Here is a 15,089-nt window from a genome sequence, read left to right on the forward strand (position 1 = left end):
AGTACAGAGGCAAACGCAGGATTTGTAGAGGGGGTTTCCACACCAGGCCGCCAGTGGGTGTGACCAGCATGCATGGGGGCGTGGCTATAATTTTAGACAGTGCTTGGCTGCTCTCTAACTCTTCCTATCCCTATAATATACATGGGCAATGCTGTTAGGTGCACGCAGCTCTGCCTTTTCAAGCAGAGCTGTGTAAAGCGGGAGCAGGGTCCAGCCACCTCAATTATACAGTACCCCAGGCTTGGAGGGGGTTTCCAGGCACTAGGAAACCCCCGCCTCGGTTTGCTTATGGAGTAATACAGACAGTAATACATCCAAACAAATCCTTATTTGATGTTTAAACTATACCAATGTAGATTTATGTGAGAACAAACTGCATTTTTAAGATTTTGATTATTTTTGATTACTTTTTTACTTGTCCTTATGGATACAATGAACATACCCCGTCCATTAGTGTGGCATAATCATGAAAGTATTTCATACAACATACTATTTGTGTGTGTGTGTGTGCAATTTAAGCTCGTCTCTTAGAATTTAAGGTCATCTTGGTTACCCATAAAGTTGACATCCGTATTTTGGGCGTCATCTTGTTTGCAGGAATAGAATCCAACTTACACAGACATTTCCAGTTTCGTTCACACTGATTATTGTCCTATCTGTTTAACAGCTGACTACAAAGAAAGCTTTAACACCATTGGGAACATTGAAGAAATCGCTTACAATGCCGTATCCTTCACCTGGGATGTGAATGAAGAGGCCAAGGTAACAGTCCAAGGAAAACTCATTAGTACACTATTCTGTCTCCAAGTCTCTGAATTTACTGTGAATGATTTCTTAGATCGAGTTAATAATGGTTAGGTGCCGATAACTACGTGCAGGTTCCTATGGATTTCCATTTGAAGAAGAATAACATTGAATATTAATTAGAACTGATTTATTTTTCTGGATGTTAAACTGGATATTCAAACACATGAGCCCCAGTAAGCTCACTACCCAACATTTACTGGAAATGTAAATTCTACTAACATAAATAAGAAAGAAATATACATGAAACAGATATCCGTGACAACATGTAAAGAAACATATGTCACATTTACTGTAGGATAAGCCTGTATCATATTGTTTGTTCTAAATTCAGTTTTATACTTGTCTGTATGAAGTTAGCTATTTCCTGGGAAAGAAAAAACATTCATAAGTATAAGTGAGAGAGCAAGGATCTATTTTGCAGACAGGAACCAGCTCAATGTGCTCTAGACAAACTTTCTGTGATATCTTTAAACTGGGTGGAAGTTTGACAGCTTTTCAGCTATTGGCTCTGAGTGATCACATGACATATGTGTCACAGCATCAACCTACTGCAACGGCTAAATGCTATGTTTGTCCAGCATAGTTACATCATTTTCATGGCTATTACTATTTTTGCCCCTTTGATGCACAGTATGTTTAGCAAAACTACTGTAAAATAATGATATTGTTTAACATAATACCAGCAGATTTATGACACCTAGTTTTACTAAAAGGTTGCAGTTCATAGGAAATTAAATGAAACCCTTTAAATCAGGGGTGGAACAGTGCAATGCTGGGCCCTGTAGCAAAATTGGGTTAGGGCCTGGAGATGTCACTGCAACCAGGGGAGGGCTGGACATTGTTAGCCCTGGGGCAAGACTCTACTCAGCAGTCTGTTTTAAAGAGGAAACAAATGCAGGTGGCCCAGTAACTCAGCCCAAGGTATCCCGCTATGGGACCAGACCGGGAGGCAGACGCCTTTCAGCCCAGCCAGCAACCCCACGTTCCCCTGCTCTTCTCAGAAAAGTGCAGAGGTGGAGCCTCTTATGAGAATGAACGGTGTGACAGATTGCCCATACGTCTCCCCTCTTGGACATCTCCAAAGCTGCCAGGTCCTGGGGGCGTGGCCACGCAAATAATCCTGCCCCTGCCCTTCTGTGAAACTCTACCAATTTCGGCCTATTACAATAGGGCTAGGATGCTGCAATTAGCCCCCATCCACTTCACTAACGAAGTGGGCAGGAAGCGGGAGGTGTCCCTGCGCTTTCAGGAGAACACTAAAAGATTTGGGAGTCTTCCTGACATTCTGGGAGAGTAGGTAACTCTGTACTTACGCCATAGGAGGTTGGACTTTGATGTGACGTTCACAATTTTGCGCAGTGCTCATTTGGAGAGTTTTCATTTCTCCACACTCCTGTGAGCACGTAAGGTAAGGTGTGCTCATCATTGTACAGACCATCCAGATGCACCAGTGCAAAACCATAGTGTCTGTAGTGCTCATTGGGGGCACTTTGTGAATGACCTCCGGTGTTTGCACTGTTAGTTGGGTTATATATGGGCTGGGCTAGTGTGGCTGGGGGCTGTGCTTGTTTTTATGGTCATGCAGCACCTCCTTGTACATTCACCACCTAATGTGCATGTTTAGCTGTACTCCTTCAGCTTGTATGACTAGGAGATTACATGTTTACCACTTGCAAAAAGCAGTTATACAGTGCATCCGGAAAGTATTCCTTATAAATACCTTATATAGACAGGTGTGTGCCTTTGCAAATCATGTCCAATCAACTGAATTTACCACAGGTGGACTCCAGTTAAGCTGTAGGAACATCTCAATGATGATCAGTGGAAACAGGATGCACCTGAGCTCAATTTTGAGCTTCATGGCAAAGGCTGTGAATACCTATGTACATGTGATATCTTAGTTGTTTATTTTTAATAAATTTGCAAAAATCTCAAAAAAAAACTTTTTCCACGTTGTCATTATGGGGTATTGTGTGTAGAATTTTGAGGGAAAAAGGAATTTATTCCTTCTTGAAATAAGGCTGTAACATAACAAAATGTAGAAAAAGTGAAGCGCTGTGAATACTTTCTGGAAGCACTGTAACTAGAAGGAACCAATCTTCTCTCTATATATTAATGCCTGGAAATATTGTAAATACATTCTCTGCAAACACATGTACATACAGAAGCAAACAGTGTGACAGTGATCACTGAGGCACTGAACTGTCCTATTGTCATTCCGTGAACTGTATATACTAAAAACTTTTGACCGGTTTAGACTTGCTATAATGAAACATTCCCTTTTATAATGTCATCTAACTTATCATTCATTGCACAGTGCACCATAAACCCAAGACTGGGTGCAGTTACACCAATCCAAATATCTGTGTAATGTGCCTGTACTACTGTGTTCTATCAGGTTCTGCATCTGACCTCCATATCAGGACTGAGTCACAATAGAGAGAGAGGGGGAGCTACATGAAAAAAACAGTCAGTATTTAACTTATGTGCAAAACAGAATACTAATTTGCACCCCTTGCAACTAGAGATGAGCGGGCTCGGATTCCGCTAATCCGAGCCCATCCGAACAGTGTGGATCCGAACGGGATCCGAGCACTGTTCGGATATTTCCAGCGGGCAAAAAATTGAAAACGAGGCTCTGTCGTCCAAGTCTCGCGTCGAATCTCACGAGGGGTGGGAGGGAGGGCCCAGAACAATTCCATCTTGTACCTCTTTTTTTGGCATTATGTGCTCAAACTACCTCGGTGCAACCTTTTGGCCTAAAAACAATATTGTGAGGTGTTCAGAATAGACTGGAAATTAGTGGAAATGATTGTTATTGAATGTTATTGAGGTTAATAATAGCGTAGGAGTGAAAAAAAAAACACAAAATTGGTTTTTAGCACTTTTTATGTTTTTTTCAAAATAAAGCCGAATCCAAAACCTTAAATCCGAACCAAAACCTTTCGTCAGGTGTTTTGCGAAACAAATCCGAACCCAAAACCTCAAGCAAATCCGAATCCAAAACACAAAACACGAGACACCAAAAGTGGCCGGTGCACATCCCTACTTGCAACATGGTTTTGTCCAGCAGACTTAAATAAGAAGTTTCTTAAGTTAAGATCCTTAATGAATCAGGTCCCAGATCTCCATAGCGTTTACAGACGTATGATCTTTTCAGCCGATGGTTATGACAGATGAAGAGCACAGATCTGAGCATAAAGCGTGTAAAACGTGTATAGTGTGTACACATGAATCGGCTGCTGATCGAGACTTTTTTGTTTATCAGTCGTTAGTAAAATCGTTAGAGATATCACATCCGGAGAACATTTCTGTAGTGTGTACCTGACCTAAGACAACTATAATATACAATTTACTTATCAGTTTAATGCTGATTATAGGAGTATCCAATTCTAGTGCGGATAAAACTAATACTACAATCTAACTACAGTTATAGATTGCAGGAAACTGCTTAGGTACATTAAGTATTGTGTGGGGAATAGGTAAGATAAGCATGTTTATGCTAGTTTATAACACACTCCACCCTGTCCTAGCTATGCAGGTTCGTTATTGGGTAAATATGAAAGACGGTGTTTACCCAACACAGAAGCACAACTTGTTGTCAGATTTCATTTCAGACACTTTGTGCTGTTCTGAGAAGTAACCTGATACTCTGGAACTTTAAAAAAACAACTATAGAACTACCTTACCTACAATGCAAATAAGATAAAACTGTTTCAAAGACCATGTTCTGTAAGATGCATCTATTCAAGTGAAAGTTACAAGTGGAAATGTCATCATGATTTTCTACAGTTCTGCAATCTCAGTCCTTGCTGAATAGGTATAAAATGAAAACAACATTATCTGTAATAACAGTTAATTTCAGGTATTATAAAATAATACTTGCAACTTTAAATATTTCCCGTCCAGGGGAGGTCAAGGGGCAGGTGCAGGGGGCATGGCACACAAATGCCATCAATTCTTGTCATTGTGACATGGGGGTGGGGACAAAATCATGTGATAGGCAGCAAATCGCATCATTGAGGCTTCTGTCCCACTCATTTCACTTAAAAGTGGGTGTGATCCGGGAGAAAAACCCGCTGAACTGGGGGGTCCGTGAGCACTACCCAAAATTGAGGCGTTTAATATTGCATAAGCTCCTCATTCCATTACAGACAGATAAAGCACCTCCCACATCTGGTCAGGACTGTAAAGGTCGTGTACTAAAATGCAAAAATACCAAGCTGTTCTCTTTGCAAAATGCGCCTAATGTCTACTTAGCACATTCATAGGTACACGCCCACATCCCTGTGTTTGGAACTGCCCCATGAAAAATCAGTCTGCGTCTATGTTTGTGGGATGGTGCCCCAAAGAGAAATGTGCACGGTAAAAAAAAATGGTTTATTTATATCTCAAAATACTCCTGGGTTTAATTTCATTTATGTCTTAAACTAATCATGAGGGGTAGAGGACATCAGGAGGTAACTTTATCAAGCTGTGGGTTTGAAAAAGTGGAGATGTTACCTATAGCAACCAATCAGATTTTAGTTATCATTTATTTAGTACATTCTAAAAAGTGACAGCTAGAATCTGATTGGTTGCTATAGGTAACATCTCCACTTTTCAAACCCACAGCTTGATAAATGTACCGCCAGGACTGTATTTACTTCATGTGTCAATTTTGTGTGTAGATCTCATTGAAATAATCCTGTCTCAAAAAGCGAAATCTTGTTTTTGCATATGGGTGCAGAAGTAGGAGCAGTCATGCAACACCCTTTAGGGTTTCGATTTATCAAGCCTTCTAATGAAGGAGAAATGGAGGTGTGGCCCATAGTAACCAATCAGATTCTAGCTATCATTTTCTGAACTGCACTAGGTTAATGATAGCCAGAATCTGATTGGTTGCTATGGGCAACACCTCCACTTTTCCGTTATTAAAGGTTTGATAAATCTACCCCTATATCTGCCCAGCACCTTTTGTCAGAAGATGCAAAATGTTGAACCTACATACACTCCCCCATAAAAACTTGTGCATTTGTGCTAAAATAGGTGCGTGATATCATTGATTATTAAAATTGACAGCACAGACCAATAGCTCCGCAGGCTTTGCACGCCAAGATTGTGTGCGCAGCGTGGGCGGGGCCAAGGACAGCCGCAGTGGGGCCAGAGAGATTCCATTGGGTAGCCCTGCGAGTAGATGGAGCTTTGATATTTGTCATCAATGGAAACATTATACCATGTGTAAAGTCTTCAGCATGCAGAGATGTTCCTGCAATTTGCTGATGAAAATGTATTCCAAACAAACGTAATTATTGATATGCCTGTAGGTAATTGTAGTACTAGGCTTTGTTTTGTAAATGAATATAATTACTACAAATACTAAACATGTCCCTATCAGTACAAAACTTCAATTCAAAACTCTTCCCAGAATGAAACGTAAGCAAGATATAAATTCTAAATAAAATAATTAAGTAACCTTTTGATTCATGATTCAGCTCAGCAATGCCACAGCCATTTTGTTTGTTTGTGAACCTGAGTTTTGGGGTTTCACCATAGATAGTGAAAACTATGTGCTACATATTATACAGCTAATTCAGTACTTGTGATTTTTTTTCTATTGGCTGAGTTGGGTTAATGTACAAACTTTCTCAGCTATTTAAATGGAAATGTGAAACGACTATTCTGTATGCATATATAGATTGTATCTATTTCTTTCTATTTCTAAAACCAGGAAGAAATATTTTTAACAATATTACATTCTCACATACAAGGAATTTCTCACATTTTGCAGGTGTGTGTTAAGCAGGGAACAGGTATGAAATTTAATATCACAAAGTTCCGTGCCCTTTTTCCTGAATAGAAACTCACAGGCAGATGTATCAGATGTAATATACACAGGCTTAGCCAACCAGTGGCCATCCAGGTGTTATCAAACTACTTTGCCAGTAGATAGCCAGCCAACAGCTAGCAGGGTATGCTGGGAGTTGTAGTTTCACACCTGGCCTGAAATACACAATACGGCTTATCTAACGTAGCATCACATGGTCCATTATAGGGGCTTATTTAACATAAGACGATGCAAAGAGCTATTTTATGCCGTACAGAAACAGAAATTATATTGAAATCGTTTCATACATTGTAGCCATTGGGGTAGTACATTGTAAATGTATAATTTGCATTTCAAATAAAATATATTCAAATGACACTCTGCATGCATCTATATTGTATAAATCGTTTGCATTTTCAGCCCTACATCATGGTATGGTAATCTACAGAACAATATATGTGTTATGCTGGTCTTAAACGAGTTATAGTTAGGCTATAGCCAATCTAATTCTATAAACATTGTCCTGAAAAATAAAGTATGCCTTCTATAAAATCTGTGCTTTTACATATTTGGGCATAATTGGCAATCATCTATTCCTGACTAAGTCCTACCATTCTATAATACTATTGTCATGTGAAAAAAACACATAACGGATTTTATTTTGTCATTATTTATTCCACAAAAAATAAGCCACATGTTAAAAAGTAAGTACACCCCAGTTCATTGCTGATTGAGGGCATTTGTCTATGGATATCTCGGTTAAGGTCATGCTATAGTGTCTCTATGGGGCTGAAGTCCGGACTTTTGACTTGACAATTATGAAAACGTTTTTTATTTTCAGCCATTCAGTTACAGACTTGTTGATGTGCTTAGGGTCATTGTCCTGTTGCCTGATCCACTTTTTGGCTAAGCTTCAGTTGTCAGACAGATCTGGGTCCTGTGGTTGTAAAACAACACCAAATGTCACCCCCTCCACCACCCTATTGTCAGTCGGTGTGAGGTTCTTGTGATGATATGCTGTGTTTGGATTTCACCATATGCAAAATTGTGCATTGATACCAAAGAACTCCACTTTGGTCTCATGTGCCCAGAAGACTTTGTTCCAGATTCTTTTGTTTCGCTCAGATGGAACTTTAAAAAGGAAAAAAAATTGAACTGTTTTGTAAAGCTTTCTCCTGGCTACTGTTCATGAAAGCCATGCTTGGTCAGTTTTTTTCTGATGGTAGAATCATGAACTTTATCATTTACCTGGATGACAGAGGTCTTTAGATTCGTGGATGTAGATTTTGGATTCTTTGCAATTTCTCGGAGCATCATGTGTCCTGGTGTTTGGGTGAGTTTGCTGTGGAGGATTGGCCAATTGTCTTCATTGTTCTCCATTTGTAAATAATCAGTCTCACTGTAGAATGATGGCAGCACTTCCTGCGAATAACGAAGTGGACTTGATTACCAGAAATTGCCTCCTGTATTGATATGGAAACAATAAGGATGTACTAGTTTTTCCCACATAGCTTCTTTGTGTTGATTTATTTTTTGCTGAGTAAATATTTGACAAAGTAATATCTGCCAAATGTTATTTGTTCTAAATGAGATTATAATTATCAGGTTTTATGACTTTGGTGACAGTATGTTAATTGTATCCTGATATGTAATAACACAGAATCGAATGAGGATGTACCATCATTGTCACATGATTGTACTTTTTAATATTTGATTAAATAATCAAATTTTGATTATGATTGATTATGATTTGATTAAATAAAGGCCACATTTTATGTCACATATTTTAGTATAGAAAGAAATCCGATTTCACAGTACTATATCATCCATATATAACATACAGCATCATGGAGAGAGCAAGGATAGAACAGAACTCTCATTTGATTTGAAGTGGAATGTTTCGATCTATACTTAGCAATGTATTGCTCTTTGCTTTTTATATACAGTCATGGCCAAAAGTTTTCAGAATGACACAAGTGTTGGTTTTCAAAATCTTTGCTGCTTCAGTGTTTTTAGACCTTTTTGTCAGATGTTGCTATTGTTTACTGAAGTAAAATTACAAGCATTTTATAAGTGTCAAAGGCTTTTATTGACAATTTCATAAAGTTTATGCAAAGATTCAATATTTACATTGTTGACCCTTTTTGAAGACCTCTGCAATGCACCCTGGTGTGCTGTCAATCAACTTCTGGGCCACATACTGGCTGATGGATGCCTATTCTTGCCTAATCAATGCTTGGAGTTTGTCAGAATTTATAGGTTTTGGTTGTCCACCCGCCTCTTGAGGATTGACCACAAGTTCTCAATGGGATTAAGGTCTAGGGCAGGGTTTCCCAAACCCAGTCCTCAGGGCTCCCTAACAGTGCAGGTTTTCCATATCTCCTTGCTGGAGCACAGGTGTATTCATTACTGACTGACACATTGTAACAGATCCACAGGTGGTCCTAATTATGTCACATGTGATCCGGAAAACCTGCACTGTTGGGGAGCCCTGAGGACTGGGTTTGGGAAACCCTGGTCTAGGGAGTTTCCTGGCCATGGACCCAAAATTTAGATATTTTGTTCCCAGAGCCACTTAGTTATCACTTTTGCCTTATGGCAAGGTGCTCCATCATGCTGGAAAAGGCACTGTTCATCACCAAACTGTTCTTGGATGGTTGGGAGAAGTTGGAGCATGTTTTGGTACCATTATCTATTCATGGCTGTGTTCTTAGGCAAAATTGCTGAATAATATATATGGAATAACTGGATTGCGAAAACCTAGATAAATATGTAATACATACATAAAGGAATATACACTTTGAGGTTTGTGGCCCTTTAATATAACAGAATCCAGTTTTACATTTTCTCTTTGTAGTAAATCTCAAGTTTAGAGCTGATTACCAAGGTGTGGTCTAGGATAAAAGTTTCAGTAAAGGAATGTAAACACTTGCTGGAGTCATTAGCTTTGTTGTAAAACTGAGACTTGCCTCTCTTGAATGACTTTTATAGATGCAGAGTCAGCAGACATCCCATAAAGGTGATAGGAGTGTACTTAGGAGCAAAGGGACATTTGCCCTTTTCCTTATTCTAGTTAAAGGTGGCATGAATTCCGAGAGGTGTATCATCAACCTGCTATAAGCTGGAACCTAGAGTTTATAAACAGAATAAAGTTATTCCAAGTAGAATAGCTCATTACCCCACATCAGATAGGACTTTCCTGGAAAGGTTACTGAGAGTATAATGTTTGTAGTTGTTATGGATGTTTTTCTTTTAGGGCAAAGTTTTTAAAATGTACGCAGAATAATTCTACTGTGGACTGGTTGCATCACCAGTAATAGATTTCATCCTGGTGGGGTAACCAGGGAATGCTGAAGAGATACAATAATAGACACCTTTAATAATCCTTACGTTTTTGCAGTATGATATCCATTACATACTTGCCTGCTTTCGGAAACTTGTTGCCGGGAGAGGGGTGTGACTGGAGGGCGGGGCGTGGCCAAATGCATCATTTTGGCCCTGCCCCCGTGACAGATATGCTGTTTTTTCGCTGGGGGCGGGGCCAAAATGACACAATTCACCGCAAACAGTGTCAACTCGGTACGCAGTAGAGAGATGAGGGAGATTTGTCAGCTCTCCCGGGGGTCCGTGAGACTGATCCGAAGTTGGCAAGTATGATCCATTATTCAATAAAATATAATGCACAATTCACCCCAACTATGATACCTCCCAAAACTGAGACATTGAGAATCGAGACAGCATAAGCCCCACCCCCGATTTGCCCAAACTCCACCCATAGCCCCATAAAACGCCCAATTTTAAGTGAAGGTCTGCCCATTTCTGCAAAAGTCCCACCCCTTTTCAGACCCGCAAAGTGGGATTGTCCCTGCCATTATTGGGACAGTTGAGAGGTATGTAATAAGGTTATTTTATATGGAAGTTTACGTATTACCTGTCTAAGCTCTGTACTCGGCAAACAAATGGCTAAGCACTGTAGCATTGTGTAGGCTCCAAAATAATTGTTTACATGGATAATTGTAATTCATTCAGCTTTAATTAGGTGGAATAAAAAACAGGTCAAATTACCTAAATTGCCAGCGTTTCACTTGTTCCTGTAGAATGGTCTCCTTGCAGCATCTGTGGGCATTGTTTAGCTAAACAGTTACTGGGCCAAGTAAATGGGAAAAAATCCCACCCTGGAGGGCAGCAAATACAGTTAGAAGCTGATATTAAACTGTGACTTTTGTTGTAACTTAATATATCCAAGGTTAATTCAGTTGAAAAATATGTTTATGTCAAATTATTACTGGGACAATGAGTGAAACTGATGGTAGAAATCAGCGAGAAGTAGGCCAAAGCTTAAGAAAACAGGGGTAGGGAAGCAGGCCAAGAGGTACAGAGGGTGATGAATAGTAGAAGGAGCACACAAGGAAAGAGGGCCCTGCTCCTGAGAGCTTACATCCTAAAGGAAAGGGGGAGACGCAAATAGGGTGGTACTAACTGGGGGAGAGAGCCAGGACACGGGAGTTAGGAGGAGGACTGATAGCCTTTAATAAAGAAATGAGTCTTAGCGGCACACTTGAAGCCTTTGAGAGTAGATGCTAACCTGATGGAACATGGAAGATCGTTCCACAGCAGGGGAGCAGTCCGGGCAAAGTCCTGAAGACGGGAGTGAGAAGAGGTGATCAGTGAAGTAGTGAGGCGCTGGTCACAGGCAGAGCGGAGGGGGTGGGTAGGAGTGTAGGTAGAGATGAGATTGGAGATGTAGGGAGGGGAGCATTGATTAAGAGCTTTAAAGGTGAGGGTGAGGAGTTTAAATTTAATTCTGTAGGGTATGGGGAGCCAATGTTGTGACTGTTGGAGGGAGACTGCAGAGACAGAGCGGCGGGAGAGGAAAATGAGGCGGGCAGCAGCATTGAAGATAGACTTAAGAGGGTCAAGGAGAGAATCAGGTAGGCCAGAAAGAAGGAGGTTACAGTAGTCAAGGCGAGAGATTACAAGCGAGTAAGAATCATAATCATAAGAGTCATAATCACCAACGCTAATAACCACAAGTTGTTCAATTCTTTTTTCTTTCATTATTATTTGAGTACAATAAGTGATAAAACAGTCCACATGTTTAAGACTGTTTATATGATGTAAATGCGGACAGGCATTATGAACTAAATTATGCTGTGCTGTACAGAAAATATTTCTCATTCCCATCAGTCCCTACCCCATTGGAGCTTACATGCCATAACCCACGCAAAGTTACTCAACTTGAAGCAGCCCCAACCAATATGTAAAGTGCGCCTCTCTGAGAGCATTGTCTCCAGTAGTGGTCTGAGGTTTGGAGTGTGGATGGATCTAGGTACCAGCAGAAGAACAGTTTATAGGCATTTTCTTGTATTCATTCTAACATATAAGGAGCTTTTTTGTTATTCTGTTCCATATATCTGTCCTGTCTTCTGGATCTAATGTTTCCTCCAGATCTGTTTCCCAATTACATTCATGTGTATCGATACCCATGGGGTCTGAATAAGAGAGGGAGTTATACACCATTGAAATCTGACCTTTAGAAAAAGCAGTTCTATGACATAAGGATTCAATAGTGGTCAAAGTTCTGTTAAGGGCTATGTTGGGAAATTGGAAAAAGTGCCTGATATGTAAATATCGATGGAATTTGGAGTAAAGGAGATCAAACCTACTTTGAAGGTCTAGAAATGTTGGAACGCTTCCTCAGATTGTGAGATTGATTGAGAAATGTCATGTTATCCAGATTGTGAGATTGATTGAGAAATGTCATGTTACCCTTAATCCAGTGTCATAGGCTTGCAGATGGGCATAAATGTATATTTTTGAAATGTCTGGACATTAATTGTCACCCTTTTTCTTGTAAGAGATGTTCAATTCTTTTTCACATGTGTCCAGGTTAAGCTATATGGACCTGAGTCATTAAGGAGAGCAAAGCATAAAAAAGGAATAACTTTGCACCTGGGCAAAACCATGTTGCATTGGAGGGGGAGGTAAATTTAAAATGTGCAGACAGGTTTATAGTTGGGATAGGGCATGTCCTAGAAAAACTTTAAATTTCAGTATAAAAATAAAGCTATCAGGTATTTGTGTGCTAGATTAAAAAACAGCCGGTATTAAACTTATGTGCAAAATAATCAACCAATTTGCACCCCTTGCATTGTAAAATGGTTTGTCCCAAAAAAACATTTACTCCTTTCTTTTGCCTTGCTCTGCTTAATGACTCAGGCACTATATGTTTAAATATATGTGCATGGGTCAGGTCCCGGTACAAGAATGTGCCACACAATCTTAGGTTCTCAAGAGTCTACAGAAGCCTGTCAGGGCCACATTTGACCTATTAATGGACGGCTGGCCAGATCTGTCTGCAGTGGTTAATGCATTATAATATGGCCTCTTTATTTTTTACTAAACCAATGTTTAACTTTTTCCGCAAGCCTTTCAGATATTACACATATGGGCTAGACCATGTGTTATTTTCATTGTAGCAATCACAGCCTTTTGCATATGTTGCTCATAGACCCGTTGTTCTTTGTCTTCTCTTTAGATTTTCATCACGGTGAATTGTCTGAGTACTGATTTCTCCTCTCAGAAAGGGGTCAAAGGCCTCCCTCTCATGATTCAGATTGACACCTATAGCTATAATAACCGCAGCAACAAGCCAATCCACCGGGCCTACTGCCAAATCAAGGTCTTCTGTGATAAGGTAACACAACAATGGATGCATTCTGGCAGCCGACAATACATTATTCTCTTAAATGAATAGGTGATAGTGCCATTGATTGACTGCTGAGTGTAATGTTTAATGGATGATAATTCATAATACAAGTAGGTCCTTGATGATACAGATCAATCTGATAATAGCAGAGGCTTCTAATGCCGGTGCAGTCACAATATCACAAAACAATGTTATGGAATTCTAACAATGTGTTAAACTAACAGATATTTTAGTATGTACGTCTGTGCTCTGTCATTGTAAAAATACCATTCTGTGCTACAGGAAGGGAGGGCTGGCACACTAGGATGAACAAGCAAAATGAGCGGCCCATGGCAGCATCCCCTAAATACTTTCATTAACTGGCTATCGTGGAAAGGAATACAGGAGTGGTATCTTGTAATGAGCCGGCATCAGTACCCCACTGCTGGATAACCATGGATCTATGAATATTGTGGTTGCTCCAGGGGCGTAGCATGGGGTGCGGTGGCTATGTGACCTGGAGATGAGGGGGCATAGCAATGCTACCTCCCCCCTTAACTCACAGGCCCCTGAGGCCCCTCCCCTGTTATGCCCATTGACTGCTCATACAGTATGTGCCAGTAAGCTAATAAGGGCTTACTACTAGTTAGCAATGTGGCTGTATGAAGCTTGTTTCATATAGAAGAGTTTTTGAAGCCACAGTTGTCCTACAGCAGTTTTACAGAAGCCTCAGATCACTACTCTGTGGTGTTGGAGTAAAGTGCTCCTTCCGCTATCTAACTCTCAGTCTGTGGCATTCTCCTTTCCTCTGTTCCCCATCCTCACGTCATTTTACAGCCCTCTGTCCCATGCAGCCCTGTCCGTACTAACATTATTACACTAGTGGATAGGCCTCCCACAAGAATATCTTATTCATTTTATGATTATAGAGGATCAAACTGGTCAAGGAAGTTTGAAATGCGATGTTCTAGAATGAATACTAAATAGGCTCAACTGTTTGTTTTGGTACCTGTATATTAAACCATACTGAACGATCAAACAGGATATTCTACAGATACAATTGATACTATGGGGTTTATTTACTAATCTGCGGGTTTGAAAAAGTGGAGATGTTGCCTATAGCAACCAATTAGATTCTAGCTGTCATTTTGTACAATACACTTGATAAATGCTAACTAGAATCTGATTGGTTGCTATAGGCAACATCTCAACTTTTTCAGACCCACAGTTTAGTAAATATACCCCTATGATTCTATATCTGAGAACTAGCTGTAGAAGTTTTTCTGAGTATATTTTCTCTTCAGTTACAACTTTATGGATGCTTAATAAAATGTTTTAAATACATTTAAAGCTTGTTGACAAATGTGCTAGTTCAAGAGCTGTTTGCAAAACCGTTTGAACATTTCTACCCCTGATATACTCTGTGCTCCTGTGCACATTCCGATGGTCTGATGAGCTACATCTTGTTTCATCCTTCTCCTCTTCAAAGCTGAGCACCTAGGGATGAGCGGGATGTGAAAAATGATAACATGTTAAGCAACAGACATAATGTTTTTTATTGGAATGCTGCTTTAGATCTCTCTTATTATGTTTTGCTATACTTCTGGGTATCCCTTAAAATTAAATAGAGGACAGCGCAGCACCCAATCAGATATGTTGTTTTTCCTGACAAACATGTAGAAATAAAGTTCTACTAACTAACTATGACTAACACCATATCCACATATTATAGTGTACAGTCATGGCCAAAAGTTTTGAGAATGACACAAGTATTGGTTTTCACACAGT

General features: G+C 39.9%; 1 protein-coding gene across 2 annotated transcripts in view; it reads left to right on the plus strand.

Annotated features, from left to right (window-relative positions):
- Positions 1-15,089, plus strand: part of GRHL2 (grainyhead like transcription factor 2) — a 98,041-nt gene that overhangs the window by 52,537 nt on the left and 30,415 nt on the right. For both annotated transcript variants that reach the window (XM_075213898.1, XM_075213897.1), the window contains exons 8-9: positions 668-762; positions 13,152-13,310. In XM_075213898.1, coding sequence (XP_075069999.1) covers positions 668-762; positions 13,152-13,310 — 254 coding nt within the window. The remainder of the gene's footprint in view (positions 1-667; positions 763-13,151; positions 13,311-15,089) is intronic.

This window comes from Mixophyes fleayi, chromosome 5, assembly GCF_038048845.1.
Source record: "Mixophyes fleayi isolate aMixFle1 chromosome 5, aMixFle1.hap1, whole genome shotgun sequence".
NCBI lineage: Eukaryota > Metazoa > Chordata > Amphibia > Anura > Limnodynastidae > Mixophyes > Mixophyes fleayi.